This window comes from Mandrillus leucophaeus, unplaced genomic scaffold (assembly GCF_000951045.1).
Source record: "Mandrillus leucophaeus isolate KB7577 unplaced genomic scaffold, Mleu.le_1.0 Scaffold564, whole genome shotgun sequence".
Classification (NCBI taxonomy): Eukaryota; Metazoa; Chordata; class Mammalia; order Primates; family Cercopithecidae; genus Mandrillus; species Mandrillus leucophaeus.
The window spans coordinates 586,607-603,138 of NW_012106075.1; the positions used below are offsets into that span (position 1 = coordinate 586,607).

Below are 16,532 nucleotides of genomic sequence, written 5' to 3' on the forward strand. Positions count from 1 at the left end.
GCCTGGGAGACAGAGCGAGACTCCGTCTCAAAAAAAAAAAAAAAAAAGAACTTCTGCTCTGCAAAAGATGATGGTAAGAGAATGAAAAGCCATGGAATGGAAATAATACCTGCAAAGTACATATTCAATAAAGAACTGATATCAAAACAAAAAAAAAAAAAAAAAAAAAATCCCCTCAAATTTCAACAATAAGAAAACAACCCAATTAAAAAATGGGCAAAAGATCTAGGCAGACACCTCTTCAGAGAAGACCTATACAGTTGACAAATAAGCATATGAAAAGATGCTTAACGTCTTACGTCATTGTAGCACATGAAAACAGTGAGATTCAGCCAGGTGCGGTGGCTCACGCCTGTTATCCCAGCACTTTGGAAGGCCAAGGTGGGTGGATCACTTAAGCCCAGGAGTTTGAGAGCAGCCTGGCCAACATGGTAAAACCCCATCTCTACTAAAAGTACCAAAAAAAATAGCCGAGTGTGGTGGCACGTGCCTGTAGTCTGAGCTACTTGAGAGGCTGAGGCACAAGAATTGCTTAAACCCAGGAGGCGGAGGTTGCAGTGAGCTAAGATCATACCACTGTACTCCAGCCTGGATGACAGAGCAAGACTCTGTCTTCAAAATGAAGAAACAAAAATACAGCTGCCACTATACCCATCAGAGTGACTAAAATCCCAACACTAACAACATGAAATGCTAGTGAGGATGTGGAATGACAGGGATTCTCAAACAGCACTGGTGGGAATGCAAAATGGTACAGCTACTTTGGAAAGCTACTTGGCACTTTCTTCGAAAGCTTCCATAGTCTTACCATGCTCTCTAACAATCATGTTCCCAGATACTTACTCAAATGAGTTGAAAACATGGCTACACAAAAACCTGCACGTGAATGTTTATAGTAGCTTTATTGATAAATCGCCAAAACTTGGAGCAAACTAAGATGTCTTTCAATCAGTGGGTGGATACACAGACCGTGGTACATCCCTACAATGGGGTATGATTCAGTGATAAAAAGAAATAAGCTATCAAGCCACAAAAGACATGGAGGAACCTTAAATGAGCATTGCTATGTGAAACAAGCCAGTCTGGAAAGGCCACATACTACATGATTCCAACTCAGTGACATTCTGGCAAAGGCCAAACTATAGAGACAGTTAAAAATAGTGGTTGCCAGGGGTTCCAGAAGGGGGTGGGGAGAGGCTAAGGGATGAACAGGTTGTGCACAGGGGATTTTTAGGGCAGTGAAACTGCTCTGTGTCATGCCGTGACAGTAGATATATGTCATACATTTGTCAAAACCCATAAGATGCACCCTAATACCAAGAATTGGCAAGGAAGTAAAGAAACTGAGGCTGGGCGCGGTGGCTCAAGCCTGTAATCCCAGCACTTTGGGAGGCCGAGATGGGCAGATCACAAGGTCAGGAGATCGAGACCATCCTGGCTAACACGGTGAAACCCCGTCTCTACTAAAAAATACAAAAAAACTAGCCGGGCGAGATGGCGGGCGTCTGTAGTCCCAGCTACTCGGGAGGCTGAGGCAGGAGAATGGCATAAGCTCGGGAGGTGGAGCTTGCAGTGAGCTGAGATCCAGCCACTGCACTCCAGCCTGGGCGACAGAGCTAGACTCCGTCTCAAAAAAAAAAAAAAAGAATGGAACTATTATCAGCAAATACTTTGGGCACGTACTATACAGTTAGCCCTTCACGCGTATTAACAAGTTCATCCTCACAGCCCTGCGAGGTCTTGGGGAGGGCACAAGCACATACATAAATCATGTGGCGGGGAGTCAGGCTTTGGATCAAAGTGGTACTTACACAGACGGCCTCAAACACGTGAAAGACGCTATAAACCGGCAAGACCTGGCTCACCAGGGCAATGACATCTCTACAGAAGAAATGAGAAAGCATTAAGACAGACGTATCCTTTCAGACCCGTTTATATCCCTTCTATTCCACACCCCACCCCCACAAGAAAAAGCTTTGGAATAGAGGTAGATCCCCCACACAAATGTAACTGGCACTGCTAGCCCAGAGTTTTCTGTGTCTGTGGGTCACACCTAAACTTTCAGAAGAGCCCCCACAATTTTGGACTGCCCTTCAATTAGCCTCTTGTCTGTGGACAGGCACTAAAGGCCTAGGGTGGACAGACAGAGGTTGGCTTCCTCTCAGTGACAGCCAAGCCTGGGCTCTTCCTGCTTCCTTTGGGCCGAGCACTGAGCCAGGCCTGTGAAAAATCTGAGGACAGGCTGGGAACCACTTTGACATTTTCCAAAAGTCAGCATAGAAAACTGATTACCTACTCATCACTGGTAAAAATACGCCCCAGCTGATTTTTCAGGATGCTTATCACGGTGCCCAGGAGCACGGAAATGCCAACTGGAAGAGACAAAAGGTGCAGCAATGACAGCCCCCGAGCCAGGGAGCACCCCTGCTCAGATCAGCAAGTCAGCCCAGCCCTCTGCAACCAGGTGCCTTTTGTCACGGGCCCTGATGTCCCCTGCATCCGAGGCGTTCATTTGGGCTAGACGGTCTTGTAGGAAGGGCAGAGTGGAAGACGCTTCCACTCTAGTGGTTCTCAGAGTGGGAGGCACACTGATCCAGCAGCAACGTCACCCGGGAACTTGCTAGAAACAGATTCTCAGACCCTGCCTCCGACCTACTGAATCAAAGCCTGCTGGTGAGCCCCAGCAATCTGTGACCAGCCCTCTCGGGGATTCCGGCGCAGGCTACAGCCTGAGAACCACTACAGGGAAGCCTGTCTGAGCCTTCCAGTCTCAGAAAGCACAGCCACGATGTCGGAAGACACGAGTGGCTCCTTCTCAAGAGTGGGTTGGCAGCTGCCGGGCTCATGGGGGTGCTGGGAGGGCCAGGCTTGCAGAAGGACTCTGGACAGCTGGAAGGAGAGTGCTGGGCAGGAAGGGCCTTCAAAGAGTCAGGCTTTTCTCTAAGGTAAGTGGTAGAAGCCAGCTGTCTCCACAAGAGTCCCACAATCACAGCGGCAGGGAAGGCGTGAGTGGGGATGGGGAGAAGGTGGTGGGAGGATCGCTTGCTGCTCAGAGGGAGGCAGCTGTCAGCTTAGCAGCAGAGGCTGGCCTGGGTCAGATGGCAGGTCCAGCAGGCTTGGAAGATAAACCTGGCAGCTCCCAAGGCCAGCGCTGCTTCTACCATGCCAGCCTTCCTCTGGCCCGGGCTGGTGACTCAGGCCAATGTTCAGAGGCCCTACCAGGAGAGGATTCCACCTACCTATGCAGAGCACGCCCGAGACGGCTGAGCGCTTGGCCTGCACAGTGTCCGCAGCCCCCAGAGCCATCCCCACTCGGACACAGACCCCGATGCTGAGCCCCAAGGGAATCTGGGATCAAAGATAAGAAAGCACTGTCAGTGGACCCACCCTCCAACCCCTGAAGTCCTGAGCCAGCCTGGGCCAAGAGGGACGGGAGCGGGAAGGCAGGGCAGATCTCAGGCATGCAGCATAAGAGGTATGTCACATTCTTGCTGCTGACAATGAGGCCGGGAGAGCTGGGGCTGGGAGAAGGGTGGGGGTACCCCTCCATGAGCCAACCAGTCCCACCACCACCTGCGCCATCAGAGGCAGCACAGGCAGGCGGGCCTTGCAACCGAAATCACTGTGTTGTCAAAAGCAAATGAGTAAACAGATTTTAAAGAGGCAACTGTGGTCTTAGTCCCGGAAAAGCTCCCTGTAAGAAAAAAGAGATTTCAGCAGAAACCATTTGTAAAAATAAGAATCTCTAAATTGGTTTTGTAATGTAGATTTTTGTGACTCCTTTGCCTAACGCTGGGGTCAAAGATAACATGCAGATGCGCACCGGAGTGACATGGGCTGCGTAAGCAAGATGATGGCTGGGTCTCTGTGGGGAGTAGAGAGGAGGTGGGGGCTGTGGTGGAGGAGAGCCCATGGCCCTGGTGGGGACGCTGTCACCCAGCGCTGGCCGACTGCAGGGTGCAGGAATGTGGGCCACTGCTCAATGGAATGCGCCTTTTTTTTTTTTTTTTTTTTTTTGAGACAGAGTCTCACTTTGTTGCCCAGGCTTGAGTGCAGGGGCATGATCTCAGCTCACTGCAACCTCCACCTCCTGGGTTAAAGCGAATCTCCTGCCTCAACCTCCCAAGTGGCTGGGACTACAGGCCTGTGCCACCACACCCAGCTAACTTTTTATATTTTTAGTAGAGATGGGGTTTCACCATATTGGCCAGGCTGGTCTTGAACTCCTGGCCTTGTGATCCGCCCACCTCAGCCTCCCAAAGTACTGGGATTATAGGCGTGAGCCACCGCACCCAGCCTGGAATGTGCATTTTTTAAAGAAAATTCAAAAATAAGATTCTGATGTGAAATCTCCCAATTTTAAAATAATGCTAATTACTTTTTAAAATTCCAGCATCTGTGGGTGAAATATCACCCTTGGTGGACAGGTTGTGGGCACCAGTGTGTGAGCCCTGGTGTACGCTGAGCAGGGTCTGGACCTGGTGGGCACGAGAGGCCCAGGGCGGTCCCTTGGGAGACAGAGACAGCCTCAGGTGACAGCCTGCCCCCCTCCTATGACACCTCCAGCCATCAGGTGGGGGATCTGGGGAAGGCACCCCTTCAGGAGCCTTACCATGTAGGACACAGTGGCCACCTCGTAGATGACAGCCTGGGCGGAGAGATCCACCACGCTGAGCAGCCCTGGAGGAGAGGCCTGCTGTGAGCCCAGCCCACAGCCCCAGACACCCAGACCCTGCGCCAACAGGACACTGCTCCGCTTTGGGGACTCGTGCAATTTTTATTTTTTTCCCTTGAGACAGGTCTCACTCTGTAGCCCAAGCTGGAGTGCGATGGTGCAATTATAGCTCACTGCAGCCTCCACCTCCTGGCTTAGGTGATCCTCCCACCTCAGGCCCCAGGTAGCTGAGACTACAGGTGGTGCCATCACACCCAGCTAATTTTTGTATTTTTTGTAGAAACAGAGTTCCACCATGTTGGCCAGGCTGGTCTCAAACTCCTGGCCTCAAGTGATCCACCCGCCTCGGCCTTTCAAAGTGCTGGGATTACAGGCGTGAGTCACTGAGCCCAGCTGATTTTGAAGGGCAGATTGGTAACAATGACAACAAAAAGACATTCCTGCCTGGCCTTCAGCCTGTTAGGAAAATTCTGCCCAGTGCCCCGGAGGCCCCTGCAGGCTTCCCTGTGTGGTCTGTCTCTTCAGATGAACTTAGTGTGAGGGAGGAGACAGAGCGCGGGACCAGGGTCCGGCAACTCGAGTTCGGTTCTCGGCCCTCCGCTGATTTTTTATCTGTGGAGTTGCTCTGTTCTTGCGCCCCATTTTCTCATCCGCAAACGTGGGGCACGGCAGGGGTTCTCATATTCAGGCTGCCTGGAGTCCTCACTTCGCCAAGTGCTGTAATGAGCATGCACAAGGCAGCGGGTGGGAGCCTCACACTGGCAAGCCCGGGCCTCTGCTCACACCCGCAAACCAGTTCAATCTGTCACTCCTCTGTGCCTTGGATACCTCCCACGGGCACCTGCTCCGCCTGGCCTGTGCTGGGATTCAGGCACGAAAGGCCCAGGCCTGCCTCCTGGACGCTCACAGCCTAATGGAGAGGCAGACCAGCAACAGACGGATCAGCCCCGCTGGGCAGTGGTGCTCTCTGGGTCCGTGCCTGAGGGCCTGGCCAGTGAAGTCGGAAGGGGGCTGGTGAGCTGCCATCCTGGGGAGGGGGCTTCTGGGCTGGGTGAGCCGCCCACACACCATTGAGCCCCCCATGCTCTCCCACGTACCCATGAGGAAGCTCCCGATCTCATAGGCCCACCACTCAACACAGATCATGAGCATGCTGGGGATAGCCAGGGAGCAGAAGGGGCCCCAGTCCTGCAGGCACTGGCTGGACCAACCTGGAAACAGAGGCCCCGTGAGCTGACATCCTGCCCTGCTTGCCCACCCCATTCCTGCTCCCCACAGCCAGGAGGCCCCTAAACAACTTCGGCTGTTCCTGCTCTGGGGCTTAGCAGGCCCAGGCACTGCACATTTTGCAGAGAGAATGCGGCTGGTCTAGAGCTGGTGTTGGGGCCCGTGGAGGAGGAGGATGCAGGAACAGGGCACCAGGCTCACCTGGCCGGTCCACGGCGTGGCCCCAGGGCCCAGGGCGTGCATGTTGGTCCCCACTCCACCCTCAACAGTGTGGGATCTTGAGCAACTACCCACCACTCCGCAGGCTCCATTTCCACCTGAAAACCCCAGGCCTTGTATCTGCTCTGCCTCCCTGGGGAGTTTTCAGGGGCGGCATGAGATCAAGGATACTGAAGGGAAACACACCGCAGGTGCGCCGGGCAAGCTTGGAAAGGGCTCAGCCAGGGCCCTGCCCCACGTGAGGCCCCAGGGGCCTGCAGAGCTGTTCCTGAAATGTCTGGCAAGAGGAGGTCCTTGTTGTATGGGATTGGCTCTCAAGAGGCAGAAAAGCACGGACAGGCCCCTACACGCCTGGTGTTTCAGCAAATTACTTAACCTCCGTCTGTCATAATCTCCTCTTTGTAAGATGGGGCTAATGAGGTGGGTGAGGTTTAAATGAATTCAGGAATGTCGGGCACCCCACGCACTGCTGAAGCCTAGTATTCCATGGGTGTCACTGCTCTCACCGCCATCCTGAGAGCAGGGGCTGGGCAAGAAAGCTCTCTGGACCAGGCTTCTGTGATGAAGCAGGGCTCTGCATTGTGACACCTTGGATGGAGGGACTCCGGGCCCTTGGGGCTGGGGAAGCAAAGGGGGAGGAGGGGGCCGTGCAGGGTCCTGCACCTCCTCCAACAGGCTCCACTGCACCCTCTGCCTGCAGACCACCCTGCCCCAAGGCCTGGGCAGCTGTGCCGCTGGCCTGCTCAGCCTCCCAGAGCAGGCCAGGCCTCCCACCTGCCCACGTCTCCAGGTGCAGCTTTTTCAGCACAATGTAGAGAAGGAGGAAGACGGTCTGTGCGAACTGGGAGATGATGTTGGCATAGGCAGAGCCCCTGGGAAAGGAGAGAGAACAGGGCTGGGACTGATGCCAACTCTGCCACTGCCCTGCCTGAGAGAGAGGTTGCTCTGGCGGCCAACCCGTGTGGGGCAGGCATGGCTCTGCTCTACTCCCATCCTGGGATCAGACTCAACCAGGGCCCACAGGCACCTCTGGCCATGGTGGCTCTACCCAGGCAGCCGCGACTACAGTGTCCTGGGGGCCACCCTGCCAGTGCCCACTTCGCCTCTGCTGGTGGGCTTGGGCAGGAGTGAAGAGTGGCTGTCCTCTCACCCGATCAGGCCTCCCACCGAGGTCCCCAAGGGACCATCAGGCCCCTCCAACTCCCCATAACCCTCCACTTCAGGATGGCACAGGCAGGGCCAGGATGGTGACTGATCTGTCTCCAGCAGGGGTGGGGAACTCGGTGGGCAGTGTCCCCTGACTAGGCCCCACCAAACCCCGGGCTCACCTGATCCCCAGGTTCAGCACAGAAACCAGGACATAGTTGGCCACACCGTTGACACAGTTGCCCACCACACCACTGAGGACTTGGGGCCAGGTGATCTTCTGAAAATAAATGAAAACTGGCCCTGCTGAGGTGTGAGTGGAATGGATGGAGGATGGACAAACCCACGGTTTGGAATGGGGACTCCTCCTCCTGCCCCTTCAGCCATCCCTGTTCAGGAGTTGGCAGAGGCTGGGACGCACAGCCTCTCACCTGCCTCTGTGCGGGAGGTCAGGACGTGGCAGGTGGGTTGGAAGCAACCCCTTTCAGAAGCCGGTTCACAGAGGGTGGAGAGAAGGGGAAAGCCCCAGGCCCCCTCCCACTGGAATAGGGCAGTGTGCTGGGAGAAGGGCCTCCCCGCACACCAAATGTACCTGATTTTGCAAATATTTTGCCAGCAGATTGTAAAGAAAAATCACCTGTATGAAGAGCAAGCCCAAACAAATCAACAACAATGACCAAAACCCACCAAATGAGCTTTAACAGACATTCCTTTCCGGGACATAGTACCCTAGATTGGGGCAATGACTTCATCAAAGTATGTCTGGGGCCTCTCAGGTGCGGCCAAAGCCTACCCAGCCACCTGGACTCGCGCTTGGGCCCGGCCTATGGGAGAGGCCCCCTCAGGGCTCCCTTCTGCCACGGGGGAGACGAGCAGGCGTGCTTTGGCTCTGAGAGAGTACCCGTTGCACACATGCTCATGGTGCACAGCGCCTGGTAGGCCTTCCAGCTGCTAACCCAGGCCTCCATCAGCTTAGGAAGGTGAGAAGTGACCCAAGGGCCTGTTCACAGAAGGGCCTATTTTGGCTTTGGCCTTAGAGACAGGATTTGAAGGCGTGACCTCGGACGAGGGAATGGCAGGTACTGAGACATGCTGGCAGCGAGCAGCCTATGCTAAGCAGGTTCAAGACCCTACGGGGGCGGCAGGCCCTTCCCTGGCTGGGGAGGACCGCAGGGGAGTGTGCGTGGCAGTGTGTGTGTTGGGGACACTTTATCTACCCTTTCTCTCCTTTCTTAAGGGGAATAGAATGGGCATCAACTGAAACCTAACCCAGGGCCCTGTCCCATTCCTTCCTGTAGCTCTCCACTTCTTTTCAGCATAGTGTACTGATACGAGTACAGAGCTGGAATAGACCGGGTTCGATTCCTGGCTCTGCCTCTTCAGAGATGTGTGATCTTGGGCAAGTTACTTAACCTCATACTTACAGATGAGTTTGTCTCCTCATCTGTAATGGGGATAATAATAGTGCGTGTGTGTACTTAATACACACTTAATATTTTACATACATAAATATTGCAAAGTTAATATTGCGAAGTGCTTACAAAATGATACATGGGACATTTTAAGCATTCCAAGTGTTAGCCACGCCCTGTGTTAGTCTTATTAGTCACTATTATTGGTAGTTAACTTTTGCAGCTGCCTTTTATGGAAGGGCCTTGGCTTACTGACAAGACACCACAGGGACATCTTTATAGGGCATTTGCCTCTGACCCAGCCCCAGTAGTCCTGGTTGACAACATGCCATCATCTTTGTCCGAAAAGCCAAAGTATGGATTATATGGAAGACTCAGAGAAGAGCAGTCCTATAAGGGGGTTTCCATATACCGGAAGAAATCTGTAACCAACTAGGCCCCAAAAAGGTCATGGCACTGGCCTGGCAGAGAGGTGGGCGTGGCTGGGTCTGCTGGGACTGCACGCTGTTCGGGCCTCCCACCTTCACCCTGACCTCTTCCCTGCCCAGCTCCCTTGCCCACAACTCTCCGCCTGGTGCCATGGAGGCTACACTGTCAGAAAGTGAGCTCAGCCTGGTAGGGCCGTCCAGCGCACAGAACTGGCAGTCGTAACAGGCATCACCAACCTGCAAGTCAAACAGTGAAGCACTGGGCTGCAGAAGAGGCATAGAGATCCCCGGGTCACTGGACATACAGACACTGACCCAGATAGATGCACTGCTGATTCATTTAGTATTTAACAAATCAATGCAGAAGGGAGAGAATATGCAATAAATGGTGTTCAAAACATTTGTAGTTGGATTAATATCTTAAATGTAAAAATAGAAACCCTGGAAGGGTCCAAAAGAGTATAAGCAAATGTATATATAATCTTGCAGTGGGTTAAGTCTTTTTTTTTTTTTTTTTTTTTTATATGGTTTTCACTCTTGTTTTTTTTTTTTTTTTTTTGAGACAGAGTCTCGCTCAATTGCCCATGCTGGAGTGCAGTGGTATAATCTTTGTAGTTGGATTAATATCTTAAATGTAAAAATAGAAACCCTGGAAGGGTCCAAAAGAGTATAAGCAAATGTATATATAATCTTGCAGTGGGTTAAGTCTTTTTTTTTTTTTTTTTTTTGAGACAGGGTTTCACTCTTGTCACCCGGGCTAGAGGGCAGTGACATGATCTCGGCTCACTGCAACCTCCACCTCCTAGAGGTTGAAATGGGATCAATATGTGTATATTGGGTTATAATATGCTTTCTCCCTTTAAAATATGTCATTAGTCTCTTTATAGGACTGAATAACCTTCCACAATATCAATTCCAAAGGTTATCTGGTACCCATAGTTAGACCATACTTCTCTTCTGTCAATCATCCTCATGACCCAGCAGGAAGTCACAGCAGGATAGGGTGGGAAAGCAAAAAGCCAGAATTTAGGAGAAAGTGATTCCATGCTCAGCAAACAGGGCACCTACCGGAAGTCCTGGAATGAAAATCATGACATAGTCCTCGGTCAACCTGCAAGAGAGGGAGAAGCTCCGGAGCTGACCAGGCTGTGGCCTCGGGAGACAGGGCCCTCTCCCCTGTGTCCTCCAGGACAGGGTACTCAGCCGCTGTCCCAGGGTCTCAGCCAGGACTGTGAAACCTAGCATCAGAGACTGCTGCTTCCAGATGCTAAACAGGTGCCAGGAGGGGCAGCTGAAGCACCCAGACACCCAGGCCTCAGGACTAGGGAACTTCAATTCAGAATAATGTGGTTTGTAAGAAAAAACGGTTATATCTTAAAAAGCAATAATCAAGTGAAATGTACATTATATAAATGAACAAGGCATCCCTACGAGAGGGCATCTCTAAATTTAATAATAAACTATAGGCCGGGCGCGGTAGCTCACGCCTGTAATCCCAGCACTTTGGGAGGCCGAGGCGGTGGATCACGAGGTCAGGAGATAAAACCATCCTGGCCAATATGGTGAAACCCCGTTTCTACTAAAAATACAAAAATTAGCCGGGTGTGGTGGCGCATGCCTGTAGTCCCAGCTACTCAGGAGGCGGAGGCAGGAGAATCACTTGAACCCGAGAGGTGGAGGTTGCAGTGAGTCAAGATCGCACCACTACACTCCAGCCTGGGCGACAGAGCGAGACTGTCTCAAATCATCATCATCATCATCATCTATAATTCATCAGAAAGTGGTTGTCATCTTTCTCCTTTTTGGAATATGGGAAAACGCACACACTTCATTTCTTCAAAAGCATCTGTAAAGCTCCAACTGTGTCCGGGCACACAAATGCAAATAAAATGCGAATCCCAAATTGTTTCTCGCCTTGCCTCCTTAATTAAAACTGGGCGTTTGTCCGCCTCTGTCCCCTGCTGGTCACTGCTGGAGCTGCAGCCGTGGGGAGAATCCCCAAACCAAAGCCTTGAAGGTACCCACAGGTCCAGTGCACTGTGAGCACTGGTGGCCTAGAGAAGCATGGGGTCTGAGGGCTGAGCTGCTTCAGGGTTTCCCTCGGCGGCCCGGGTTTTCCAGGAGCCTCTGGGTCTCTGGCAAGCCCCATCTCCCAAGCCGGAGCCCAGCGCACCTGGACACGTCCGGGTCCTGCCTGAAGAGCAGCAGGAGGTGCTGGGTGTTGAGGAAGAGCGCCCAGCAAGGGAGGCAGCAGAGGAGCAGGACCAGCGCGCCCCGCTGCAGGATCACGCCCACGTGCTTCTTGTTCGGGCTGCCGAAGCTCTGCAACACAGCCCGCCCCGCGTCAGCCCTTTCCACTGCCCCGGACATTCCTAAACCCTGCGCAGGGAGCGGACTGTCAGCAGCGCCAGCGGTGTGTGGCGGAGCCTGCGGCCTCTGGTAACTGCAACCCGGCACCCGCAGCCTGTAACGGCACAGGGGCCCTCCTGAGCCTGGACCCCCACTGTCTCCACTGTTCTTCCAAAGCTCCAAGGAGGACGAAGTCATGGGGGGCTTCATCATATATCGCGGAGGGATAAGTGGAGCCAGGACCAAGCCCAGGTCGACCGTGAGGCTAGAACCCCCAGGGAGAAGTGAGGCCTTGCTGCTTTGTGACCCCACGGCCACCTGGGCAGCCCCTGCTGGACTGCAGGCCCCTGCAAGCAGGGAGGTTCCTTCTGTGTCCCCTTGGCCTTTGACACATGCCTGCATGTAGGCAGCCGAACTTAGGACTGAGGCTGGGGAACTGGTTGTCTTTCTCTACTTGGGGACCTCCTCTGGGGACAAGAGGTCAGAGAACTGTCTCCACCATCTCCACCCCTTTCTCCTGGCCCAGACTCTTTCAAAGGGGAGGGTCTGTTTCCCTGACAGCCTGTGGTCCTTGGAGGTGTGGCATGGGCAGCTGACCCCAGGGCCCATCACTCCCAGATCACCTGGGTACATCCCTTCCACCTGCCATCTCCATGGCACCTGTGGGATTGGCTCTGCCCTTGCCTAGCTTCCTGCCCAGCTCCGGGAGGCCACCCACCTGAGACATCAAGGTGTCACATGCCGAAGACAAACCAACTCCTACAGAAACTCCGCAGACATTGACAAACTGGTGCCACACACAGGAGGAAACAAGAGCTTGTCAGGCGAGGCCTGAAGAGAGGCCCCTGCATCTGGGCTGAGCCGGGGTGGGGAAATGCTGTCCATCAGGCAGCAGTGGCAGAGGTGGCTCTGCTCCGCAGCCTCACGTGCTGTGTGCCCCAGGGCCAGACTGCCTCCATCTCCGGCCCTCAGTTTCCACCTGTGAAGGCAGCTGTCCAGCCACGTGGGCTGTGTCTTCCCATCCCTGACCAGCCACCCAAGACGGGCCCACCCGGGAACCCGGTGGAAAAGCCTGGCGAGAGAATGTCCCTGCTCTGGGCCAAGCTGGGTACTCACGGCCACCGCAAGGGTCACTGATGCCAGCTCCACCTTGCCCAGGTGCCCACAGAACACAGTGCTCACGATGTAGATCATGAAAGTCAGCATCTGGAACAGGAACTGGAGGACAGCGGCCGGGTCAGACCTGGGGCCACAGGTGCCCACACAGCCCAGCCCTGCAAGACAGGCCTCTCCAGCTTTGAGGGCCCCGCACCAGTGCCCCGAGAGGTCACCTACGCCCGGGGAAGCCAGGGCCGGAGGTCAGGTGGCTTGAGCCCAGCTCCCATTCTGTCTTCTGCAGCCACAGTCACCCCTGGCCTCCACATCCCTTCCCAGAAGGGTCAGTGCATGAGAGACACCCAGCGCAGTGCCTGGTGCCCTGAGCTTGACCCAAGTATCTGATACTGATACTGCCGTTCCTATTATAACAATAATTTGGTAAGGCCGCACAACCCAAAAAAGGAGGAGAATTAAATACACCAAAATCTTAGTAATGGCTATTTCCAAGCACTAGGATTTGAGTTAAACTTCTTTCTTCTTTATAACTTTCATTTTTTTCTGGAAATTTTACAGGAAGTGCAAATCCATTACTCCTTTCTTTTTTTTTTTTTTTTTTTTAAGATAGAGTTTCGCCCTTGTTGCCCAGGCTGGAGTGCAGTGGCGCGATCTCGGCTCACTGCAACCTACCCATCCCGGGTTCAAGCGATTCTCCTGCCTCTCTCTCCCGAGTAGCTGGAATTACAGGCACCCGCCACCATGCCTGGTTAATTTTTGTATGTTTAGTAGAGTCAGGGGTTTCTCCATGTTGGCCAGGCTGGTCTCCAACTCCTGACCTCAGGTGATCCTCCCTCCTCGGCCTCCCAAAGTGCTTAGATAACAGGCATGAGGCACCGCGCCCAGACCATTACTCTTCGTGGTCAGAAAAAAAAAAAAAAAGTATATAAAACAATTTCCCCTTTGGAAATGAAATGGGTAGCCGGCCCCTTCTTCCCCCTGCAAAGGTGCTGCAGGCGTCATGCATCTCCGGGCCGCATTTGTCCTGGAGTCATCTTCCAACTCAGGCTTTTGTGGGTTTCCGGCTGAGGCACACCCACCCCTTCTGTGTGGGGGCTGCCTGCTGCTGAGCAATGTCAGGCCCCACTGCCACTGGGGATTGTCCAGGGACAGCCTCCAGGAGCCGTCCTGCTGTCCCCAGACCCTAGACCTGGCAGTCAGCATGGGCAGTTTCTGGAGAAAATGTGAGCACATTTCTGGATCCTGCCTGCAAGGCAGACACCCTCAGCCTCTCAGCTTCCTCCACTCCCTGCCTGCCCCCCAGCTCCTCCTCCTTACCAGGGGTCCAGAAAGGGCAAAGAGAGTCCACATCTCAGCCCCAAAGCCTCTGGGAACCAGCCTGCTGAGGGCAGGACAGCAGCCCCCGTGGTCCGGGGGCACTGTGTCCTGGAGGCTGTCCATTCCTGGCCGGGCGCTGGCCACCCTGCACGCCTGAGCGCCCGCACGGCCAGCTTTGTCCAGCGAGTTGTCCCCTGCCTGGGCAACCCGTGTCAGTACAGCTTGGCTAATGAGTAAGGGGCAGGAGGAGGGGCCACCATGGCAACTTGTGGGATGAGCCCTGCCTCCCAGGGCACTGAGGCCCTGCTGCCCAGCCCACTGCCCCAGCCACTGGGGAGGACAGGATAGAGGCCTGGGCTCCTGGGAGTCACCCAGACGGCTGCCTGTTGTGTCTGGTCTCCCAGAGGGATTGGCAGTAAGGCCTCAGCAGGAGAAGGTCCAGGGCTGCCGGCAGTGGCTGTGGGAGGTGTGCTGAGGCCAGGACAGGGCAGCCTGGCTGGGGCAGCTGAGCCACTGGCGTCCTGTACCCAGGTGTGATGGTGCCCACAATGACTCCCATTTTTCAGAGGAATTGGTGGCCTGCCCGAAGTCACAGGGCAGGTAGTGGCAGAGCCTGAACAGCCCCCAGCCCTGCCTTTCCCTGGGAGAAGGCAGCTTCCCAAGAGACAAGGGTGTGGCAAACCCCGTGGCAGTGTGGTCCCTAGCCTTTCCTGCTGGAGGGGCCTGGGCCTGTGCCTGGGGATGGGGATGGCAGTTAGGACACCTCGGCAGGGTCCCAAGCCCCCCACTGCCCGTCATCCCTTTCAGCAGCATATCTGAGAGCTAGGGGTGGCATTGCTTGGGAAAGCAGCTCACTATGCACGCCAGTCATTGTGCCCAGCAAGGCTGTGACTCGGCGTCCCACCAGGGTCCTCCATCACCCTCCCAAACAGCCCTCTCTGCTTTTCCTTGCTTAGATGGCCTGTGACTCCCCCCTCAACCTGCCCCAAGACTGCAGGGCAGTGGGAACCAAGAGAGGCATCTAAGGATTGCACCGGTCACCTAGTCCAGTCCTGGATCAGGCTTTTGGGTGTGGGTTCAGCCCAGGAGAAGTGAGCGAAGGGGCAAGGGGGGCAGGAAGATGGCAGGCAGGCCAGCGGCTGTGGGAGGCCTGAAGATACCCCAAAGGCCCCACTTGGTTCCCATGTCCATCCCTGCATCGGAGGAGTGACCGGTGGGATTCTGAGATGCAGCCCCCAGAGCCACGAGGAAGAAGGAGCAGACCCTGAAGGAGAGGAGGCAAGACAAATACAAAAAAAGGGGTGCACTACACCCATGGGCCACCCCGAACATAGGCACAGCCCCACCCCAGTCAACACGCAGTCTTCTTTTTTGACACAGAATTCTGAAACGCTCCACTGGAAGCACCTGCATCAGGATCACCTCGGAGGTCACGTTCCTGCCCTTGTTCTGATGGCTCCTATCACGGCACTCTCCAACCTGTGCACCAGATAGTACCTTTACCACCTGCCTAGAGGAAAGAAGACATTTGATCACCGTCGTGATTGTGATGATGACACCAAACGGGAGGAAGTACAGGTGAAAGCTACAGCCCCACAGGCCAGGCTATAGTTAGTATGTCTGACTTCCCTCCTCCAACACCTTCACATCCTTCTCACCTTTGGCCAGTTCTCATGGTCAGCCTACATCTTCCAAAAGGGCAGCCGCAAATCCTCCTGTATCCAGGGGACCTGGGCCTGGGGTCTCTGTTATGTGAAACCAGCTGCTTCCAGCTGACAGGGCCTCTGGGGAGAGCAGTCACTTGCTGGCCTTGGCCTGTCACCTCCTGTCACAGCATTGCAGTGAGCCCTGTGGCCAGAAACAATACTTCCTGGGAGCCCGTAGTGATGGAGATGTTCGGGAGCCCACACGTGGAGGTATAGGCAGAAGAGTCCATCTCACTCCAGGTCACTTTTTTTTTTTTTTTTTTTTTTGAGACAGAGTCTCGCTCTGTCGCCCAGGCTGGAGTACACTGGCCGGATCTCGGCTCACTGCAAGCTCCGCCTCCCGGGTTCCCGCCATTCTCCTGCCTCAGCCTCCCGAGTAGCTGGGACTACAGGCGCCGCCACCTCGCCTGGCTAATTTTTTGTATTTTTTTAATAGAGACGGGGTTTCACCGTGTTAGTCAGGATGGGCTCGATCTCCTGACCTCGTGATCCGCCCGTCTCGGCCTCCCAAAGTGCTGAGATTACAGGCTTGAGCCACCGCGCCCGGCTCCAGGTCACTTTTAATGAGGACAGCTGGCTCCGTTGCCCCACCAAGCTGGAATATGTTCAGTGCAGACGCCCCGCCATTAGCTTGGCGACATCAGGCTTTACCCAGAGCTGATTGGCGTTCAGCACTCAGCTGCACAGGACATCTTCCCGAGGGCCAGTCCCAGGCCAAGCATCTCCAAAATCCCTTCTCAGGAACATTCCCAGGATTATTGTGATAGGAGCCAATGCATTCCCACATTCTCTCTGGGGAGACAGTCCCCTCCCACCTCCTCTCAGAATTTCAATCCTCAGGCCCCAGTGGGTTTGACCCCGGGGAGGAGCAAGGGCGATTACTGACTCCACTGCCATGCGTTGGCTGCCCCAGGCAAAGGGGGTGCAGGCGGAGTGTGGG

General features: G+C 54.5%; 1 protein-coding gene across 2 annotated transcripts in view; it reads right to left on the reverse strand.

Moving 5' to 3' along the window:
- The window catches only part of SLC47A2 (solute carrier family 47 (multidrug and toxin extrusion), member 2), a 33,252-nt gene extending 19,075 nt beyond the window's left edge, over positions 1-14,177 (reverse strand). Inside the window, exons 1-14 of one of the 2 annotated variants that reach the window (XM_011998252.1) lie at positions 13,887-14,177; positions 12,573-12,674; positions 12,175-12,243; positions 11,281-11,429; positions 10,176-10,218; positions 7,860-7,904; positions 7,450-7,547; positions 6,896-6,993; positions 5,773-5,886; positions 4,613-4,680; positions 3,824-3,865; positions 3,240-3,348; positions 2,297-2,372; positions 1,812-1,881 (exon numbers count right to left, since the gene is read on the reverse strand). In XM_011998252.1, the coding sequence (XP_011853642.1) occupies positions 1,812-1,881; positions 2,297-2,372; positions 3,240-3,348; positions 3,824-3,865; positions 4,613-4,680; positions 5,773-5,886; positions 6,896-6,993; positions 7,450-7,547; positions 7,860-7,904; positions 10,176-10,218; positions 11,281-11,429; positions 12,175-12,243; positions 12,573-12,674; positions 13,887-14,009 (1,206 nt within the window). In that variant the 5' untranslated portion in view covers positions 14,010-14,177. The remainder of the gene's footprint in view (positions 1-1,811; positions 1,882-2,296; positions 2,373-3,239; positions 3,349-3,823; positions 3,866-4,612; positions 4,681-5,772; positions 5,887-6,895; positions 6,994-7,449; positions 7,548-7,859; positions 7,905-10,175; positions 10,219-11,280; positions 11,430-12,174; positions 12,244-12,572; positions 12,675-13,886) is intronic. The other variant, XM_011998253.1, reaches the window with a different exon arrangement.
- Positions 14,178-16,532: the final 2,355 nt, after the last annotated feature.